Genomic DNA, 17,169 nt, shown 5'->3' with positions numbered 1-17,169 from the left:
GTTTTTTCTTTTAATACATCCAAAATATTTTTCCAATTTATACTTTGCTTTGCTATTAATTTGATTAGAGTGGATATTGGAAACAAATGATTCATATAGCCCATCCGAACTAGATCGGCTCTAATTAACAACTACACTTGACATACAACTTATAGAATGTGGGTAACAGAAGCATGCTTCTGCTTCCAACAAATCTCAAGCCTATTAAGAAATTTGTGCTAATTTCTTGTAGCTTGTAAAATGTCAATCGCTTATAGTGCTAATTGTCGTGTACACATCAAGCATACTTGGCCGTTGCACTGGAGATTGATGAATGCAGTTAGACGCAACTTTGAGGCATCGAAAGATCTCATTGTCATGTCCTTTCCCTATCAGGAGCTCATCGACAAAATCATGTAGACGATCAGAGTTACTAGAAGAATGATAGTTTACCCATTTATCCAAGCTTCCATCAGAAATGTTTAAAGAAGGAGAAACTTTTCCTGTAATGAGCTCAAGAAGCACAATTCCGTAGTTGAAAACATCTTCCTTAAGAAAACATTCTTCCCAGAACTCAATAACCATAACAAAACCCCTACTTGAATTGATCTCTTTCGGATTTATGAGCGTTGCCATTCCAAAGTTTGATAACTTAGGCTCAAAATTCTGATCGAGTAAAACACATTTTGTGTTTATGTTCAAATGAGCTACACGGAAATTGCAGCAATGATGAAGCCATGCTAAGCCTTTCGCTAAACCAATAGCAATTTTCATTCTTATAGGCCATTGCAGAGTATTTTTCTCGTCATCCATTGAATGCAACCAATCGAAAAGGTTTCCATTAGACATATAGTTATACACCAGAAGCCTTTTCTTTTATTCTTTGCAGAATCCGAGCAGTGGAAGTAAGTTTTCGTGTCTTAATCTTCCTAATATCTTCAATTCAGATATGAAATGTTCTTCAGATTGTTTGGAATTACAGAATTTCTTGACTGCAAGAGACCAACCATTGGGAAGTGTTGCTTTGTACATAATCCCCATTTTTCCAAATCCAATTATGTTATTTTTGCTAAAATTTTCTGTTGCATCGCAGAGATCTTTAAAACTCATTCTTGTAACAAAATTCTCCGATGTAGAAACCTGTGAACACATTCATGCTTATTGGTATGAGGCAGAGCATCGGATATATTTCCAATTAACAAAGTAAAAGAAATACCTCTTTCTCCAATAGAAACTCCAAAGTTGACAAGCTTTCCAAATAGTCAAGCTCTGGTTTCTTGCTTCTTCTCTTCATCATTAACAAGACAAAAGAATTTGGAGAAAATTCTGTATATCTTCATGCTTCTGTATCATATACATTTATACAAGAGATAGCCTACAATATTCCTAAATTTAAGCACATCACATCCCATATTTACATCCCCAATAAATCCCCAGATTACAGCTATTAAATACCAGAATTATAGCAAATTAGTAAAGATATATACAATAATTACAGCTGATATTGACTCACTATACAGCTGTTATTGACACCCCCCCCTCAAATTGATGCTGGTGAATCAAGCAGCATCAATTTGTTTACGAAAAATTGATGTCGAGCAGCAGTGAGGGGCTTGGTCAGGATATCGGCGATCTGCTGTGTTGTAGAAATATATGGGAGGCTGATTACATTATTATCAAAACATTCTCGGATTGAATGACAGTCTATTTCAATGTGTTTGGTGCGCTCATGGTAGACTGGATTAGCGACAATCTGGATGGCACTAGTATTATCCGCATGAAGAGGAGTTGACCCAGCTTGAGTATAACCCAATTCAGATAACAAACCACGCAACCATATTATTTCTGAGCATGTTGCAGACATTGCCCTATATTCCGCTTCAGTGGAAGACTTGGAGACTCTGTCTTGTTTCTTGCATTTCCAAGAAATTAGAGCTTCACCTAAATATACACACCACCCGGTTGTAGACCGACGAGTATCCGGGCAACCCGCCCAATCAGAGTCACTATAAGCAGCAAGAGTAAGGGAAGAGTTAGCTGGAAAAAATAGACCACGATGTGGAGTTCCATGCAAGTACCGAATTATGCGTTTCACAGCAACCATATGTAAGTGGCGTGGAGATGCCATGAATTGACTCATCAAATTAACAGCAAAAGAGATATCCGATCTTGTTATTGTCAAGTAGATAAGACTTCCAACAAGGCGCCGATATAATGTAGGATCCTGTAGAAGTTCACCCTCCTCTTTACGAAATTTGACATTAACTTCCATAGGAGTATCCACTGGTTTTGTGTTTGTTAACCCAGCCAAGTGAATTAGTTCGTGAATGTACTTGTGTTGATTTACAAAGATTCCCTTGGTGCTTCTGTGAACTTCTAATCCTAGGAAATAAGTAAGAGACCCTAGATCTTTCATGTGAAATGAAGCAGTTAAAGATGATTTCAATTGTTGAATGCAAACAGTATCACTACTAGTGATTAAAACATCATCCACATATACAAGTAACATAACTATGCCTTGAGTTGTCTTTTGGAAAAATAAAGAAGGATCATATTGACTCTGTTGGAAGGAGAGATCAAGTAAAGTTTGACGAAATTTTGCAAACCAGGCACGAGGGGCTTGTTTCAACCCATACAGAGAACGTTGCAGATGACATACCTCATTTGGACCAGTTTGCAATCCCTGTGGCGGACGCATAAAAACATTTTCTTTAAGATCCCCGTGAAGAAAGGCATTCTTAACATCCATTTGATGTATAAGCCAGTCTTGAGAAGCTGCAATAGCCAAAATTGTACGAACTGTAGTCATTTTCGCGACCGGAGCAAATGTTTCGTCATAGTCAATCCCATATTCCTGGCGATTTCCTAGCGCTACCAGATGAGCTTTACAACGTTCAAAAGAACCATCTGCTTTCAATTTGACAGTAAAAACCCATTTGGAACCAATGGGAGTGATTTCTGGTGGACACGGTTTAAGTTGCCAAGTCTGATTCTCTGCCAGAGCATCCAATTCATCTTGAATAGCTTTCTTCCAACAATCAGATTTAATTGCTTCTGAATATGACTTTGGTATGGCAATAGAAGACAAAGTAGCAACCATGGATGTATGAGATTCATTTTTTCTTTCTGGAGAGAAACCGTACCTGTCTGGGGCTCTGATGGTTTGAGCAGATCTTCTAAGTGGTGGAGGTGCAATGTCGAGCTCAGGTGGCAGAGGGGACCCAGGCGAAGCTTCAAGTGCCATTACTGTTGATGGAGTATCAGATTGTTGTTGAATTTGTCTATGAACAGGTCTTCTAGTATACACAATCCCAGGATGAAATCGGGTTATTGGAAGAGAAGAGTTGGAAGGTGAGTCATTGAAGTTGTCTTCAAAAGATGGAAGCAGTGTATAAGAAGAGGTATTGGATGAGCCTTCAAAGGAAGAGTAAAATTTTTTGGTATCGAAAAAAATGACATTACGAGAAATACGAATTCGTTGGGTGGTTGGATCAAAACACTGAAAACCCTTTTGATTTGGTGCGTAGCCAAGAAAGACACATTTTATTGATTGTGGGGAAAGCTTGGTTCGTTCGTGAGATGGTAGAAGGACAAAACATACACATCCAAAAGGATTTAAATGTTTATAATTTGGTATGGTTTTATGAAGCAAAAAATATGGTGTTTGATTATTGAGAGTCTGTGAGGGAAGTCGATTTATGAGATGTATGGCAGTGGATAAGGCTTCAACCCAAAATTTTGGTGGAACAAATGATTCAATGAGCAAAGTTCGAACCACATCAAGTAAATGGCGATTTTTTCGCTCAGCCACACCATTTTGCTGAGGGGTATATGGACAACTTCGTTGAGATAGAATCCCTTTTGATTGAAGAAAAACTTTGAATTTTTGTGACATGTATTCCCCACCCGAATCAGAACGCAAGATTTTGATAGTCTTAGAATACTGATTTTCGATTAAGGCTAAAAATTTTTGGAAAACATCAAAGACCTCTGATTTTTGTCGCAAAAAATAGATCCAAGTGAAGCGACTGTAATCATCAATGAACGTTACAAAATATTTGTAATGATTATGAGAAATAACAGGTGAAATTCCCCAAACATCACTATGGATTAAATCAAAAGATTCATTTTTATGAGTAGCATGAGATGGAAAAGGTAAGGTTTTGCTTTTACCCATTTTGCAACTAGAACAATTAAAATCAATATTTTTAGACAAGGTTTTAGTTCCCAATACACCAGACTTAAACAAAAGAGAAATAGTCTTATCATTAGGATGACCCAACTTCGTATGCCATAAGTGATATTCATCTTGAACTGAAGTAGTTAGAAAAGAAGACACACTTTGAAGCTTGGTCGGTTCATGGATATTAAGAGGAAACAATCTGCCCCATTTAGGTCCCTTTGCCACCGTTTTCCCCGTCATTACCTCCTGCACAACACAACCAGAGGGAGAAAAAATGACTTCACAATTATTCTCCACTATTTGTCCAACAGATAATAAATTTGTAGTGATTTTAGGAGCAATAAAAACATTCTTCAGAAAAGGAGAGGAAGAAATATCACCAGTAGCCATAATGGGAACATGATTCCCACTAGCAGTCTCAATTTTCAAGTGCCCATCATATTTTTTAATGTTACACATATTGTCAAGTGATGGAGTCATGTGATTTGATGCAGCTGAATCACAAAGCCAGATTTTAGAGAGGGATTTGTTTTTACCCGTAATTCCAAGTGCAGAAAGAGCTGAGATGACTATTTGTTGAACTGCCTCTTGAGTAAGTACAGGAACAGCTTGTTGAGAAGCATTATTCGATGTTGATGCCGCCAAATGATTGGTTGTTGAAGCATGCAAAGCCTGAGATGTACGATTCTGGGGACGCTTTCTACACTCTGAAATAATATGTCCCTTAGTTTTGCAATAGTTGCAAAATTTTTGGGAACATTGACTTGCAATATGACCAAATCCTTTGCAGCTGTAACATTGGACTCCAGCCAGGTTCCGAGTTTTGGTTTGTGCTGCATACGCAACATTGAGAACATTGGATGAGCTGCCTTGCTGTTCTAAGGCATGCTGCGTCTTTTGACGTTGTTCCTCCCTAAGCAATTCACTCAAACAATCATCTAAAGATGGAATGTTAGTCCTAGCCAACAAATTGGATCTGAAAATCTCAAATTCAGATTTGAGATTCATCAAAAAACGATCTCTTTGACTAGTTTGATGAAGGTTTATGACTGTCTCCAAAGATGCTTCAGGAATAGAAGCATATAAAATCTCAGTATATTCAGTCCACAAAGCAACAAAACCCGAATAATATTCCTGGATTGACAAATTTCCCTGCGTGTAAGTGGACACATCTTGCTCCAGTTGAAAACGCCTAGTTGAATTATCTTGAGCATACACTTTTTTTAGATACTCCCACATCGCTTTCACTGTTTTAAATGGTCTGAGGTTGGCAGCAATGGAAGGATCCATTGTTTGCAACAACCAGCTTTTCACACAAGCATCTTTTGTTTCCCATTCAGCTATTTTAGTTGAATCCGTCGGCTTACTAGTCGAACCATCAACAAGTCCCCATAAGTCTTTTCCCTGAACATAAATCTTGAATTGAAATTCCCAAGCAAAGTAATTCTTGCCTGTGAATTTGATGCAAGCAACAACGTCAGATTTTTCCATGATTAGAAAACCAAGATGATATGAAAAAAGGGAAAAAAAAAAAAACAACACAAGATGAGAACTATCTCAGACAAGAAAACACAAGAGAGGTATCTCGTAAGGCTCTGATACCATAACAAGACAAAAGAATTTGGAGAAAATTCTGTATATCTTCATGCTTCTGTATCATATACATTTATACAAGAGATAGCCTACAATATTCCTAAATTTAAGCACATCACATCCCATATTTACATCCCCAATAAATCCCCAGATTACAGCTATTAAATACCAGAATTATAGCAAATTAGTAAAGATATATACAATAATTACAGCTGATATTGACTCACTATACAGCTGTTATTGACAATCATCATCATCACCATTGCTGGTATTGTGATCATCCCATCCTTTTTCCCCATATTCACCCAAGGGATACAATAAGATGCATAAACCACCATAGCTGAAATTAGAGAAACCACATAACCAATAGCAAACCCATCTTTGAATGAATAATTAAATCGGAATTTCTTGGAACTGTTTCTGCATCTTTTCAAAGGCCCTCCACAAAGTCCTTTGTTAGAAGCATAGTGATCAGCTGAAAATTTAGCATGAAAAAAATTGGGAACTGGCCCTGATAACATATTATTAGAAACATTAAAAGTCCTTAGCCTACTAAGTCTACCGATTCCTTCAGGAATTTGACCTGTTAAACTGTTGTGTTCAAGTTTAAGCGAAGTCAAATAAGAGCAATTGGCAATATCCGTTGGAATCTAACCGGAAAAGTTGTTAGAAGAAAGATCAAGGCTTGTAACAAAATGAACCTTTTTTGATATATCGGAAGGAATTGTTCCTTGAAGGTTATTGTTGGATAGGTCTAGACCTGTTAAGCTTGTACACTTTTCAATTCCATTAGGAAATTGGCCTTTGAGTCCCATACCACGAAGTTCAATATTCAATACCCAGTTTTCATAAACAAGCCAGCAAGAAATCTCGACGAATTTGCAGATGTTGCCTTCTGTATCGTTGTTGAAGTTCCATGAGCTTAAATAACCATTGGGATCTTCCAAGGAAGCTTTGATGGATTTTAAGCAAGAAATATCAGTTTCTGTACAAAGGGTTGTAGGAAAAGTAGAAGCTAGTAATTAAAAGAGAAATATATGGAGAAAAATCGGATCAACCATTCTTGTTATATGTAAAAAGCTGCAAATGGAATTGAAGAATGAAGAATGATGGATTGGATGCAAGAAAGAAGAGGGAGGGAATGATTTCTTTAGTTTAAGTATGTTGTAGTACTGGATAATAATCAGTAATGATGGAAAATCTAAAGTGAATAAAAAAAAAATAATTGAAAGGATGTTTTGACTATAAATAATGAAAAGGATTGTAGGTTGAATTTTTGTTTTGAGTATAAATTTATGAAATAATAAATTATATCAAATTCAAACATTCATTCATTGCTTCAGGACTATGAACTTGTCAAACCAACCCATATAAGAATTGTTCATTGTACGTTATATAATCCTAAATCTTGGGAAAAAAAAATTCATTTTCAAGATCTTTGATAGCACTAATTTTTATAGTGTTTTTATTGTAACTTTCACTAAGAATTCTAGTATATTTTATCTATCTAAATTAGTTTTTATATAATATTGTTATATTTTTATTTAAAAGCTTCCTTGAAACACAACTCACTTGATTTGGAGGAAAATTGTAGGAATTATGCAAGGAAAGAACAAAAATAAAGGCAAAACATATTTGGCATGCCCCAGCCCGTGTTAAGGTGCACGGCCGTGCCTAGCGCAAGGCAAAACAAGCCAAAAGCCAGAGGCACGCACGCCCCAGCCCATGCTGAGTCGCATGCCCGTGCGCGCATTGGAGTTAGAGACTTCGCCCGTGCAGCTGAAGCACGCCCGTGCTACACAAGTTCCAAACCTCCAGAGAGATGCACGCCTCAGCCCGTGCCATCCCGCACGGCCGTGCGCGCTATCAACCAGACTTCCAGGAGAGTGCACGGCCTTGCCCGTGCCAGAACGCACGCCCATGCTGAGAGCCGTAGGCTTCCAGAGCCTGGCACGCCCCAGGCCGTGCCATGCAGCACGTTCGTGCCAAGCAAGAAACTCTGAATTTAAGTCAAAAGTTGCCAACTAATTCCTACCATTTTCACAAGACACTTTGGATGCTCTTTTCACATGCCAGTCAAAGTTCAACCTTGTGCATTTGGGAAGCCATAATTGAGAGCAATTTATGGCTTGATTTAGAACTTTTCCACTTCACAAAAGTTGGACTTTACTCATTAAAGCATAAGGCTTGTTCCCTCAAGAAGTCTATATAAATAAGGGAAAGAGCCTTCCAAAGGTATCCATCTCATCCCATATTCTACATCTCTTCTCCCATGTCTCATAGCTTGTATATAGTTTTGTTTTCTCTTTAGAAGTTAGGCTCTCAAGAGTTGTGCAAAGTTCAAGGAAGCCATCCAAGCAATCCCTCTCTAGTTCTTATTTCTAAACTCTTAATCTTGTTTATTTCTTTCATTATCTTTATTGATTATGGAATATTTATCAAGTATTGTTGAGTTTTATTTAAGTACTATGTGTAACTAAATTCTTATACTAGGGGGTTTGATGTAGCTTAATCTCTTTTCCAATTTATGCAATTAGATTTATTTTTCCTTATTCAAGTTATGATTTATTAATGAACTTAATGGTTCTAGGCAGAATTCTCTCTTAGATTGATTTATTTCAATTATCATTATCGGAAGAAGGATCTTTGATATGAAAAGGTTAGTAAAACACATGAGAATAATAACTTGATGCGGAAGCTATATGGTTTGACTCATGGGGGGGTTTTTATGATTTATCAACCTTAAATTGTAAATTCATAAACAACTACATAACTTAATGATTTAATTCATAGTTAATTGCGCTATTGGAAGATAGGTAATTAAATGGAATTAAAATAGCTAGCAATACATCGGAAGAGCTTGTTAGTGAATTCAGAGTTGTTTCCCCTACTTGAATAATTAAATTGATTAATGGACTAATGAAATAAATTGGAAAGAATTAAGTGAAATCAAAACCCCTAGTAGTTTTGAATCCTTGATTTCTTTAATCAATAATTGCTTGCTTAATTTCTTATTTTTACTTGTTGAATTTAATTTCTATAAACAATTATCTCATTTATCGTTTAAATAATAACGAGATAACATAATTTTGGTACTTGGATTACAATCCTCGTGGGAATGATATCTTACTCATCATATATTACTTGTAGCGATTCATACACTTGCGAAATAAGCTGTCAAGTTTTTGGCGCCGTTGCCGGGGATTGGCAATACCAATATCAATACGAATTATCTTGTTATTAATTTAGACATTTATTTTTTTTTTTTTATTCATTTGATTTTTCTGTAGAACATCTCAGGTTTTTATGCAAAGAAGATCTGGAAGAACAGAACCTCTGATCTTTGATCCAGAAATTGAAAAAACCTGCAGAAGAAACAACGCAGCAAGGAGAGCACAAGAGAACAGATCCGAACAACAATCAAACATGGACGAAATTAATCATCAACTTCCGAATATACCTCTTGCTGCAAATCCTCAGGTCATATAGCAGCAAAACGTCCACACATTGCGAGATTATACCACACCTTCTCTCAATGGACTACCTCCAGCATCACTAGACCAAGAGTGGAAGCAAATAATTTTGAAATCAAACCAGCAATAATCCAAATGCTTTCCACTTCTATTCAATATGGAGGACTTCCTAGTGAAGACCCTAATGCTCATATCACTAATTTCCTGGAAATTTGTGACACTTTCAAACAAAATGGTGTTTCTGAAGATGCCATTAAATTAAGACTCTTTCCTTTTACTCTAAGGGACAAAGCACGATCATGGTTACAATCTTGTCCTGCTAGAAGTTTTACAACTTGGGAAGAGTTAGCCTAGAAATTTTTGGCTAAATTCTTTCCATCTTCTAAAACAACTAAATTAAGAAATGAGATTATGACTTTTGCTCATCATGATCAAGAAAGCTTGTATGAGGCTTGGGAAAGATTTAAAGATTTGTTGAGAAAATGTCCTCACCATAGTTTGCCCAAATGGCTACAAGTCCAAACTTTCTATAATTCATTGCACCTAATATTAAAATTACTTTGGATGCAGCTACAGGAGGATCCTTTGAAAGAAAAGAGATCGATGAGGCATATGATTTAATAGAAGAAATGGCAAGCAATAGCCATTATCAAAGCAGTTCTGAAAGAAGAAAAACTGCTGGGATCTATGAAATTGATGCCATCACAACACTAAATGCAAAGGTTGACAACATGGTAAGAAAGTTAGACTTGCTAACCACTAAATCTGTAAACTCCATCTTTCAAACTTGTGACAGATGCAACGAACCGCATGGAGTTGCAGAATGCATGTTAAATTCTGCAAATCCACAAACTTTGGAGCAAGTAAACTATGTAATGAACCAACAAAGGAGGAATTACCCATATTCGAATCCTTACGATAACAGGTTGAGAAATCATCCAAATCTTTCATATGGTAATTCTAACAATACTTTAAATGCACCACCAGGTTTCTTGCCTCCTGAGAAAAAGTCTCATGATGATCTCCTTACTGCCCTTTCAAAATCGCACATGGATTTCATGAACGAAACAAGAGAACATAACAAAATCCAACAAGCTGCGATAAGAAATCTTGAGATCCAAATGGGACAGTTTGCGAACATGATGGCAACTAGACCTCAAGGTACGTTACCTAGCAACACTGAGAAAAATCCTAAAGAGCAAGTACAAGCCATCACCTTGAGGAGTGGTAGAGAGTTGGAGGACAAACCCAGAAAAGAGAAAGAGAAGGAAGAGGAGAAAAGGGCGCCCATCATCGATCTAGTGGAGAAGGAAGAGGTAAAACCTTATGTTCCACCCCTTCCATTTCCGCAAAGGTTGAAAAAGACGCAAGATGACCAAAGCTTCATGAAATTCCTTGACGTCTTCAAGAAGCTTCAAATAAACATTCCTTTTGCTGAAGCTCTTGCTCAAATGCCCAGTTATGCAAAATTTTTAAAAGAGATTTTGAGCAAGAAAAGAAAGATTGATGATCAAGGAATGGTAAAACTAACTGAGGAATGCAGTGCAATCATTCAAAATAAATTGCCACCAAAGCTTAAAGATCCAGGGAGTTTTTCTATTCCTTGCAATATTGGCAATTTAAATTTTGAAAAGACTTTAGCCGACTTAGGAGCTAGCATAAATCTGATGTCTTATGAAGTCTTTAAAATGCTAGGTATGGGGGAGCTCAAGCCAACAAGGATGTCTCTACAATTGGCCGACCGATCGATCAAATACCCCAAGGGAATTGTAGAGGACGTACTAGTCAAGGTAGGAAAATTCATTTTTCCAGTTGATTTTGTCATCCTTGACATTGATGAAGGAAGAGAAGGATCATTGATCCTTGGAAGACCTTTTCTTGCAACTGCAAGAGCTCTAATTGATGTACATGATGGGAAACTGACATTGAGGGTTGGGCAAGAAGAGGTTGTTTTCAATGTGTTAAAATCTTGTAAACTACCTATGGACTGCGATGATTGCTTTAGAATAGATGTAATAGATACATGTGTAAAGAAAACTTTATATAGCATAGATGATAATAATAATGCAGAAGAAAAAGAAAAAGAAAAAGAAGACACACCACCTAAACAAGAACTGAAGCAGCTTCCTCCTCATTCGAAGCATGCGTTTCTAGGTGAGAACAACTCTTTCCATGTTATTATTTCCTCTCACTTAACGCTTGATCAAGAGGAAGGGTTGTTGCAGGTTCTTCGAAAGCACAAGAAAGCAATAGGGTGGTCGATTTCTGATCTACAAGGAATAAGCCCGAGTGTATGCATGCATAAGATCCTAATGAAGGATGACTACAAACCTTCAATCGAGCATCAAAGACGTTTGAATCCAAACATGAAGGAGGTAGTAAAGGCTGAAATCATAAAACTTCTGGATGCCGATATTATCTATCCAATCTTTGATAGTAGTTGGGTGAGTCCTGTTCAAGTTGTGCCAAAGAAGGGAGGTATGACTGTTATTGTTTCCGTAATTTATTTTATAAATATCAATAGAGCTTAAATAAACTTTCATTTACTGTACTACAATAATAAATGGGGAAATAGAAATATATATATGGACTTATTGCCAAAGACGAGTAATGGCTATGCGAAGCTCTCTCCCTCTGGAAAACCGTGTCTTTGTAAATTGCTTTGCACCTAGCAGCGATAAGTGAGAAGAGTGTGCGTGGTGAAGAATGTGTGGTTCATGTAAAGAAGGAATGAGCTGCCAAAATTGACTTATCAACTCATAGAGTAAGGAAATAAGAGGGAAAAACGAAAGATAATCTTTGCCATTTAAGGATTCTTATTTTTTAAAACTCTTTGCAATTTTTGAAAATCAAATTTATATTCTTAATTTGGATAGAATCGATAACCACCTCAATTAATATTTTTAAAAAATTTATTTATTTGATTGGAACCAAGATATTTTGTAGGCAGCTAATTTCTTGTATTATATATATATATATATATATATATATATATATATATATATATGTATTTAAGCTCAAAAAACAGAAGATAAAGCAATAATAAAGCTACAGACATGGCTGACGAAGAAATACTTCTATTATTGTATTTAACTTTTTCTTCATTTTGCTTCTGTCACGCTTCAACCAACTATACACAACTCAAACAAGGTGATATGCTCAACTTTTCCGATCAGCTTGTTTCAACAAATGGGCTTTATGCTTTAAGATTCTCCGGCAAATACCTAGCAATAAATTGCACCTACGTGAACACCCAGCGCGATGATCTAAGCTACCATGCTGTCTGGTTAGCCAACAGAGACAAGCCAATCGCCGAAAAATCTAGTTATCTTACTGTAGATGATGCTGGGAAATTAATAATCAAGCATCCTGATGGCCAAATTGAGTTGTATTCAGGTCCGTTCGCTTCCCCTGAAAATTTGACAGCTGAATTAGAAGATAACGGTAACTTTGTGCTGAAAGCGAATTCCGGCGGCCAGACACAAATATTATGGGAAAGCTTTGATAATCCGACGGACACGCTTTTGCCTGGAATGAAATTAGGGTTTAACAGTAAGAAAAATAAAAATTGGTCTCTCACATCTTGGCTAGGTGAAGAAACTCCAACGCATGGAGCATTTACAATGGAGTGGGATTATATAAAACGCGAAATCATCGTTAAACGGCGGGGAGTTATATTTTGGACTAGTGGGACCTTGACTTCTGATAAATCATTTGCAAACATTCCTCTTCCAGGTCCGTACAACCATAACTATAGGTTCGATATAGTTTCAAATGGAGAAGAGGAATCTGTTAGCTACCAGCTTTATTTTATTGAGTTCACTCCTGTTGAACGGAGAAATATTTCCAGGTGGTTTTTAGATTACGATGGAAGCATACGGGACGCAGTGAGAACAACAATTTTGAATTCTGCAGCTTGCGACGGATATATAACAAAATATGGTTTGGAAATGGATAGTGATTGCTTTAGCAATTGTTGTGTTCGCGTCATTAGTGGGCATATTTCTGTATTTGCGATGGAAAAAACTCGAACAAGAAGGTATATTTACATTATGTCATTCATCCTATATGTATTCTTAGCATTGCTCAAACTGAATTCCAAGTTTCTAATTTTTAATCTTTCTGAAAACAATCAAACAGAGAAATTTCTAAAAGAACTCTTGACGTCAGATAGACCAAGCGATGCAAATGAGCTTCAAAATAGCGGTAACAACGGCCATAATTTGCAACTATATAGCGTTGCATCCATAAGAGCAGCTACCGATTCTTTCTCATTGCAAAACAAACTCGGACAAGGTGGTTTTGGACCTGTTTACAAGGTAGAGTTATATATATATATATATATATATATATATATATATTTGTTACAATTCTACTATGTGAAAAATGAATCATCCAACTTCACTTTTGTTTAATTTGGTTTCATGTTTTTTCTGCAATTTAGTTTGATTCTTTATTTGTTCAAGTAATTTTAATAGGCTCTGTTTTTTCTCACTTTTAAATACGGGAATTAGAACAGAGTGAAACGATGGTCATCTTTATTACAGAATAAAGAAATTAATCTTCAATTATGCAATTACTGCACAGGGAAAATTTGCAGATGGGCAAGAAATAGCAGTGAAGAGACTATCCAGAACATCAGGACAAGGGCTAATAGAGTTCAAAAATGAGCTTATACTCATTGCTAAACTACAACATATGAATCTTGTGAGACTATTAGGTTTTTGCATCCAAGAAGAAGAGAGATTGTTGATTTATGAGTACTTGCCAAATAAAAGCCTTGACTCCTTCATCTTTGGTAAGCAAGCTTTCGCTCCTCCTTTCATGGAAGAAGTTGAATATGTTCATCTCATTTATTTAGCTCATATTTTTATTTTTATTTTTTTTCAAGATCAATCAAGAAAGCAGCTATTAAATTGGAGAAAGCGATATAATATCATCGAGGGAATAGCTGAAGGTCTAACTTACCTTCATAAGTACTCAAGATTAAGAATCATCCACAGAGATTTGAAAGCTAGTAATATATTACTTGACAAAGACATGGTTCCCAAAATCTCTGATTTTGGTATGGCAAGAATTTTCAGGGCAACGGAGTCTGAAGCAAATACTAACAGGATTGTAGGAACCTAGTAAGTAAAACATTATCATTATCAACTTAATCAAACTTACTTCTCAATTTCATTTTTCTTAATTAAAAAAAAAATATTGCAGCGGTTACATGTCCCCAGAGTATGCTATGGAAGGCATTTTCTCCATCAAATCCGATGTTTATAGTTTTGGAGTTCTAACGCTTGAAATTATAAGTGGTAGAAGAAATCACAGCGCTTACCATTATGATCGTCCGCTCAATCTTGTGGGTTATGTAAGTTTAATTATCTTGTTAATGTTTTCATATTATTGCATATCCCTAAATTAAATAAATTATATATTTATAAATTAAATAAATTAATTGATGAGAATTGTATCTCAGGCATGGGAGCAATGGAAAGGAGGAAGATGGGAACTAATATTAGATCCGACGGTGAGCGATTCAGCATCAAACGACCAAGTTCTGAGATGCATTAATGTGGCTCTGCTATGTGTAGAACAGGATCCTTATGATAGGCCGACCATGCCAGATGTTTTATCTATGTTGACTAATGACGTACAGCTTCCAATGCCTAAGCAGCCTGCATTTTATGTGGGAACTACCACTGTAAAAACAGGTGAGGGTAGTACTAAAGACTTGGCTGAAAAATTTTCAGTAAATGGCTTGTCCGTAACTGATATGGTTGGTCGATAAATCATGGTTTATTATTGTATTTTTTTTATTTTAATTATCCAGTGTCCCAAGTCCACTGATCCAATCAATCCGGATTTACTTCGCACAGACCTACAAAGGGAGGCAGAACATTCCCTCCCTAGTATTTAAAGGGACTCCATTTCCTACACCAATCAATGTGGAATGTATACGCCCTTCGAGTATAGTTATAATACATTGTTTAAATAATATTATTCTTTATTTTAATATTAATAATATTGATAATTAACATGCATTTTTTCTTTTTCAAAACTTAACCACGTAAAATCTCTCCTTTCAATTAATAGATTTTATAAAATAAAATAAAAAGGAATGATATCAAAAAAGAGATAAAATATTTAAATTCATTGAATAAAAAGGAATATTATTACTCATGATATTAACATTAACAATATATTTAAAAGTAACAAAAATTTTACAATATTTAATTTTAGTTGTTACATGCAACTATTCTTATTCCAAATATTAATAATTTTGCATTTATATAAGTTATATAGAGCAGAATTTGTGTTGTATTCGAACTTGTAAAAAGCTTTCGAAAATTATGACTTTCTAGAATACTATGTGCAAACAATTTACTAATCCTACAATAATTTAATTAATTCTACTTATTTTTTAGTTAGTTTATGTAATTCAAACAATTTAAATGAATTATATTAGCATATATAATTCTATATATATAATTTAAATTATTCAATACAGATAATTAAAAATAATAATAGTTACAATTTAAATAAACACTTAGGTGTCCAATTATAATACAATAAAAGAAAGAACGTAAAACTCAAAAATTGATAAAATAAGAAAAAAAAAAAAAGAATGTTATAGGAAGTTCATTTAATAATAACTAACTTTAAAAAAATAAAGATAAAGTTAACAAATTAAAATATTCAGATAAATGAGGAAATTTTTTACAGATAGATATATTTTTGAAAAAAAAAATATGAAGTTACTAGTTATATTAAATAATTTAATACTCTAATTAACAATCAGAAACTAATTGTGAAACACAAATTCAAATAACAACTAATTCATAACGATTCAAATAATTTATAATAACAACTAACCTGGTAAACTTCTCGTATGGATAATTCATGACATTACCATATTGAATCTTCAATCTGTAAATCAAAATTCAACCTTCAATTAATAAACAAACCCAAGAAACTTCTACAGCAATAATATTAACTCCAACAAAAAGCAATAAAAAAGAATAACAAACCGAACACATTTATCTCATATATATATATATATTCAATTGCTAGTGAAGGAGTCTGAGATTTGAGAGAGAATACATTAAAATTTCCTCCAGCCTCACGATCTGAGTTCTAGAATGTCAAATTGAGTGTTTGCCATGCTTCGATTCACTGTTTCCTCCAGCCTCATGATTCTATCACTCAAATCCCCAGTAGATTAATCATGTAACAGTGACCTTTCTTCTAGGTTTTGAAATCGCGCGGCGTGTGTCATCGTGGTTTTCTTTGTGAGTTGCGAAAAAAGCGAGGTAAGGCTTTGGTCTAAATCGGTTGGCTCTGATGCCAATTTTTCAGGCGCATCAACCATAGAACCTGAGATGGAACATGAATGTAGATTCTTGAGTAGTTTGGGGCGCAAAAAGCCAGCGAGAGAGAGAAAGGATAGAGAGAGGAGAGTCTTAGAAAAAGGGAATATTTTTAATATTGTCGTAATTCAACAAAAAGCAATACAGCAGTTTCTATTACCTAACTAGGTGGCAGCCAACTCCACATTACTAGCCAATAAGAAATAACATGATATCTGACTCATCATTACTATAAATCAGTCAGAAATAACCCCCCAAAATGATTACATACTAAGAATTCAAGTCCTTATTACATAATTATATCCTAGCAAGACCCTAAATATAAATATCTTTTTAATTAAAAGATACAGGCTTATTAATATGTGTAAATAGTTGACTTGTGACTTTACCCAACGTAGTCTTCCCATCACATTCATATACAAAATTATTTATAATTTGACTACAAAACAATATCTACAATATTGGAACACTAAAGCGTGTTGTTATAAATAAATATTTATGTATCTAAAAAAAAAAAAAAATCAATTAAAATGATGAAAGAAGGATTCTACGAAAGTAATAATTATTTTCGAAGAAAAAA

The 17,169-nt window shown here is 35.2% G+C and overlaps 1 protein-coding gene, 1 non-coding gene and 2 pseudogenes across 4 annotated transcripts; 2 read left to right on the top strand and 2 right to left on the bottom strand.

The window, feature by feature from the left end:
* Positions 1-87: 87 nt before the first annotated feature.
* On the bottom strand, positions 88-6,924 carry LOC110010002 (probably inactive leucine-rich repeat receptor-like protein kinase At5g48380; annotated as a pseudogene). Its single transcript, XR_016320909.1, has 3 exons — positions 6,001-6,924; positions 1,196-1,267; positions 88-1,119 (listed from the first exon to the last, which is right to left on the bottom strand). The product of XR_016320909.1 is annotated as a probably inactive leucine-rich repeat receptor-like protein kinase At5g48380 (transcript).
* Positions 6,925-9,621: 2,697 nt separating this feature from the next.
* On the bottom strand, positions 9,622-9,728 carry LOC149496368 (small nucleolar RNA R71). Its single transcript, XR_016321066.1, has one exon. It is a non-coding gene; the product is annotated as a small nucleolar RNA R71 (small nucleolar RNA).
* Positions 9,729-9,912: 184 nt separating this feature from the next.
* LOC149496367 (uncharacterized) lies at positions 9,913-11,997 on the top strand. The gene has a single exon (XM_089722020.1). It carries the CDS (start codon positions 9,960-9,962, stop codon positions 11,757-11,759), a length of 1,800 nt encoding a protein of 599 aa, XP_089578146.1. The 5' UTR covers positions 9,913-9,959; the 3' UTR covers positions 11,760-11,997.
* Positions 11,998-12,248: 251 nt separating this feature from the next.
* On the top strand, positions 12,249-15,263 carry LOC149496366 (G-type lectin S-receptor-like serine/threonine-protein kinase CES101; annotated as a pseudogene). The gene is made up of 6 exons (XR_016320908.1): positions 12,249-13,267; positions 13,369-13,547; positions 13,816-14,026; positions 14,120-14,357; positions 14,440-14,590; positions 14,699-15,263. The product of XR_016320908.1 is annotated as a G-type lectin S-receptor-like serine/threonine-protein kinase CES101 (transcript).
* The last annotated feature ends 1,906 nt before the right edge of the window (positions 15,264-17,169 follow it).

This window comes from Jatropha curcas, chromosome 5 (genome assembly GCF_041381405.1).
Source record: "Jatropha curcas cultivar XTBG-Jc1 chromosome 5, XTBG_Jcur_1.0, whole genome shotgun sequence".
Classification (NCBI taxonomy): domain Eukaryota; kingdom Viridiplantae; phylum Streptophyta; class Magnoliopsida; order Malpighiales; family Euphorbiaceae; genus Jatropha; species Jatropha curcas.
The sequence above is the reverse complement of the archived record's forward strand: the minus strand, read 5'-3'. Positions and strand labels throughout refer to the sequence as shown.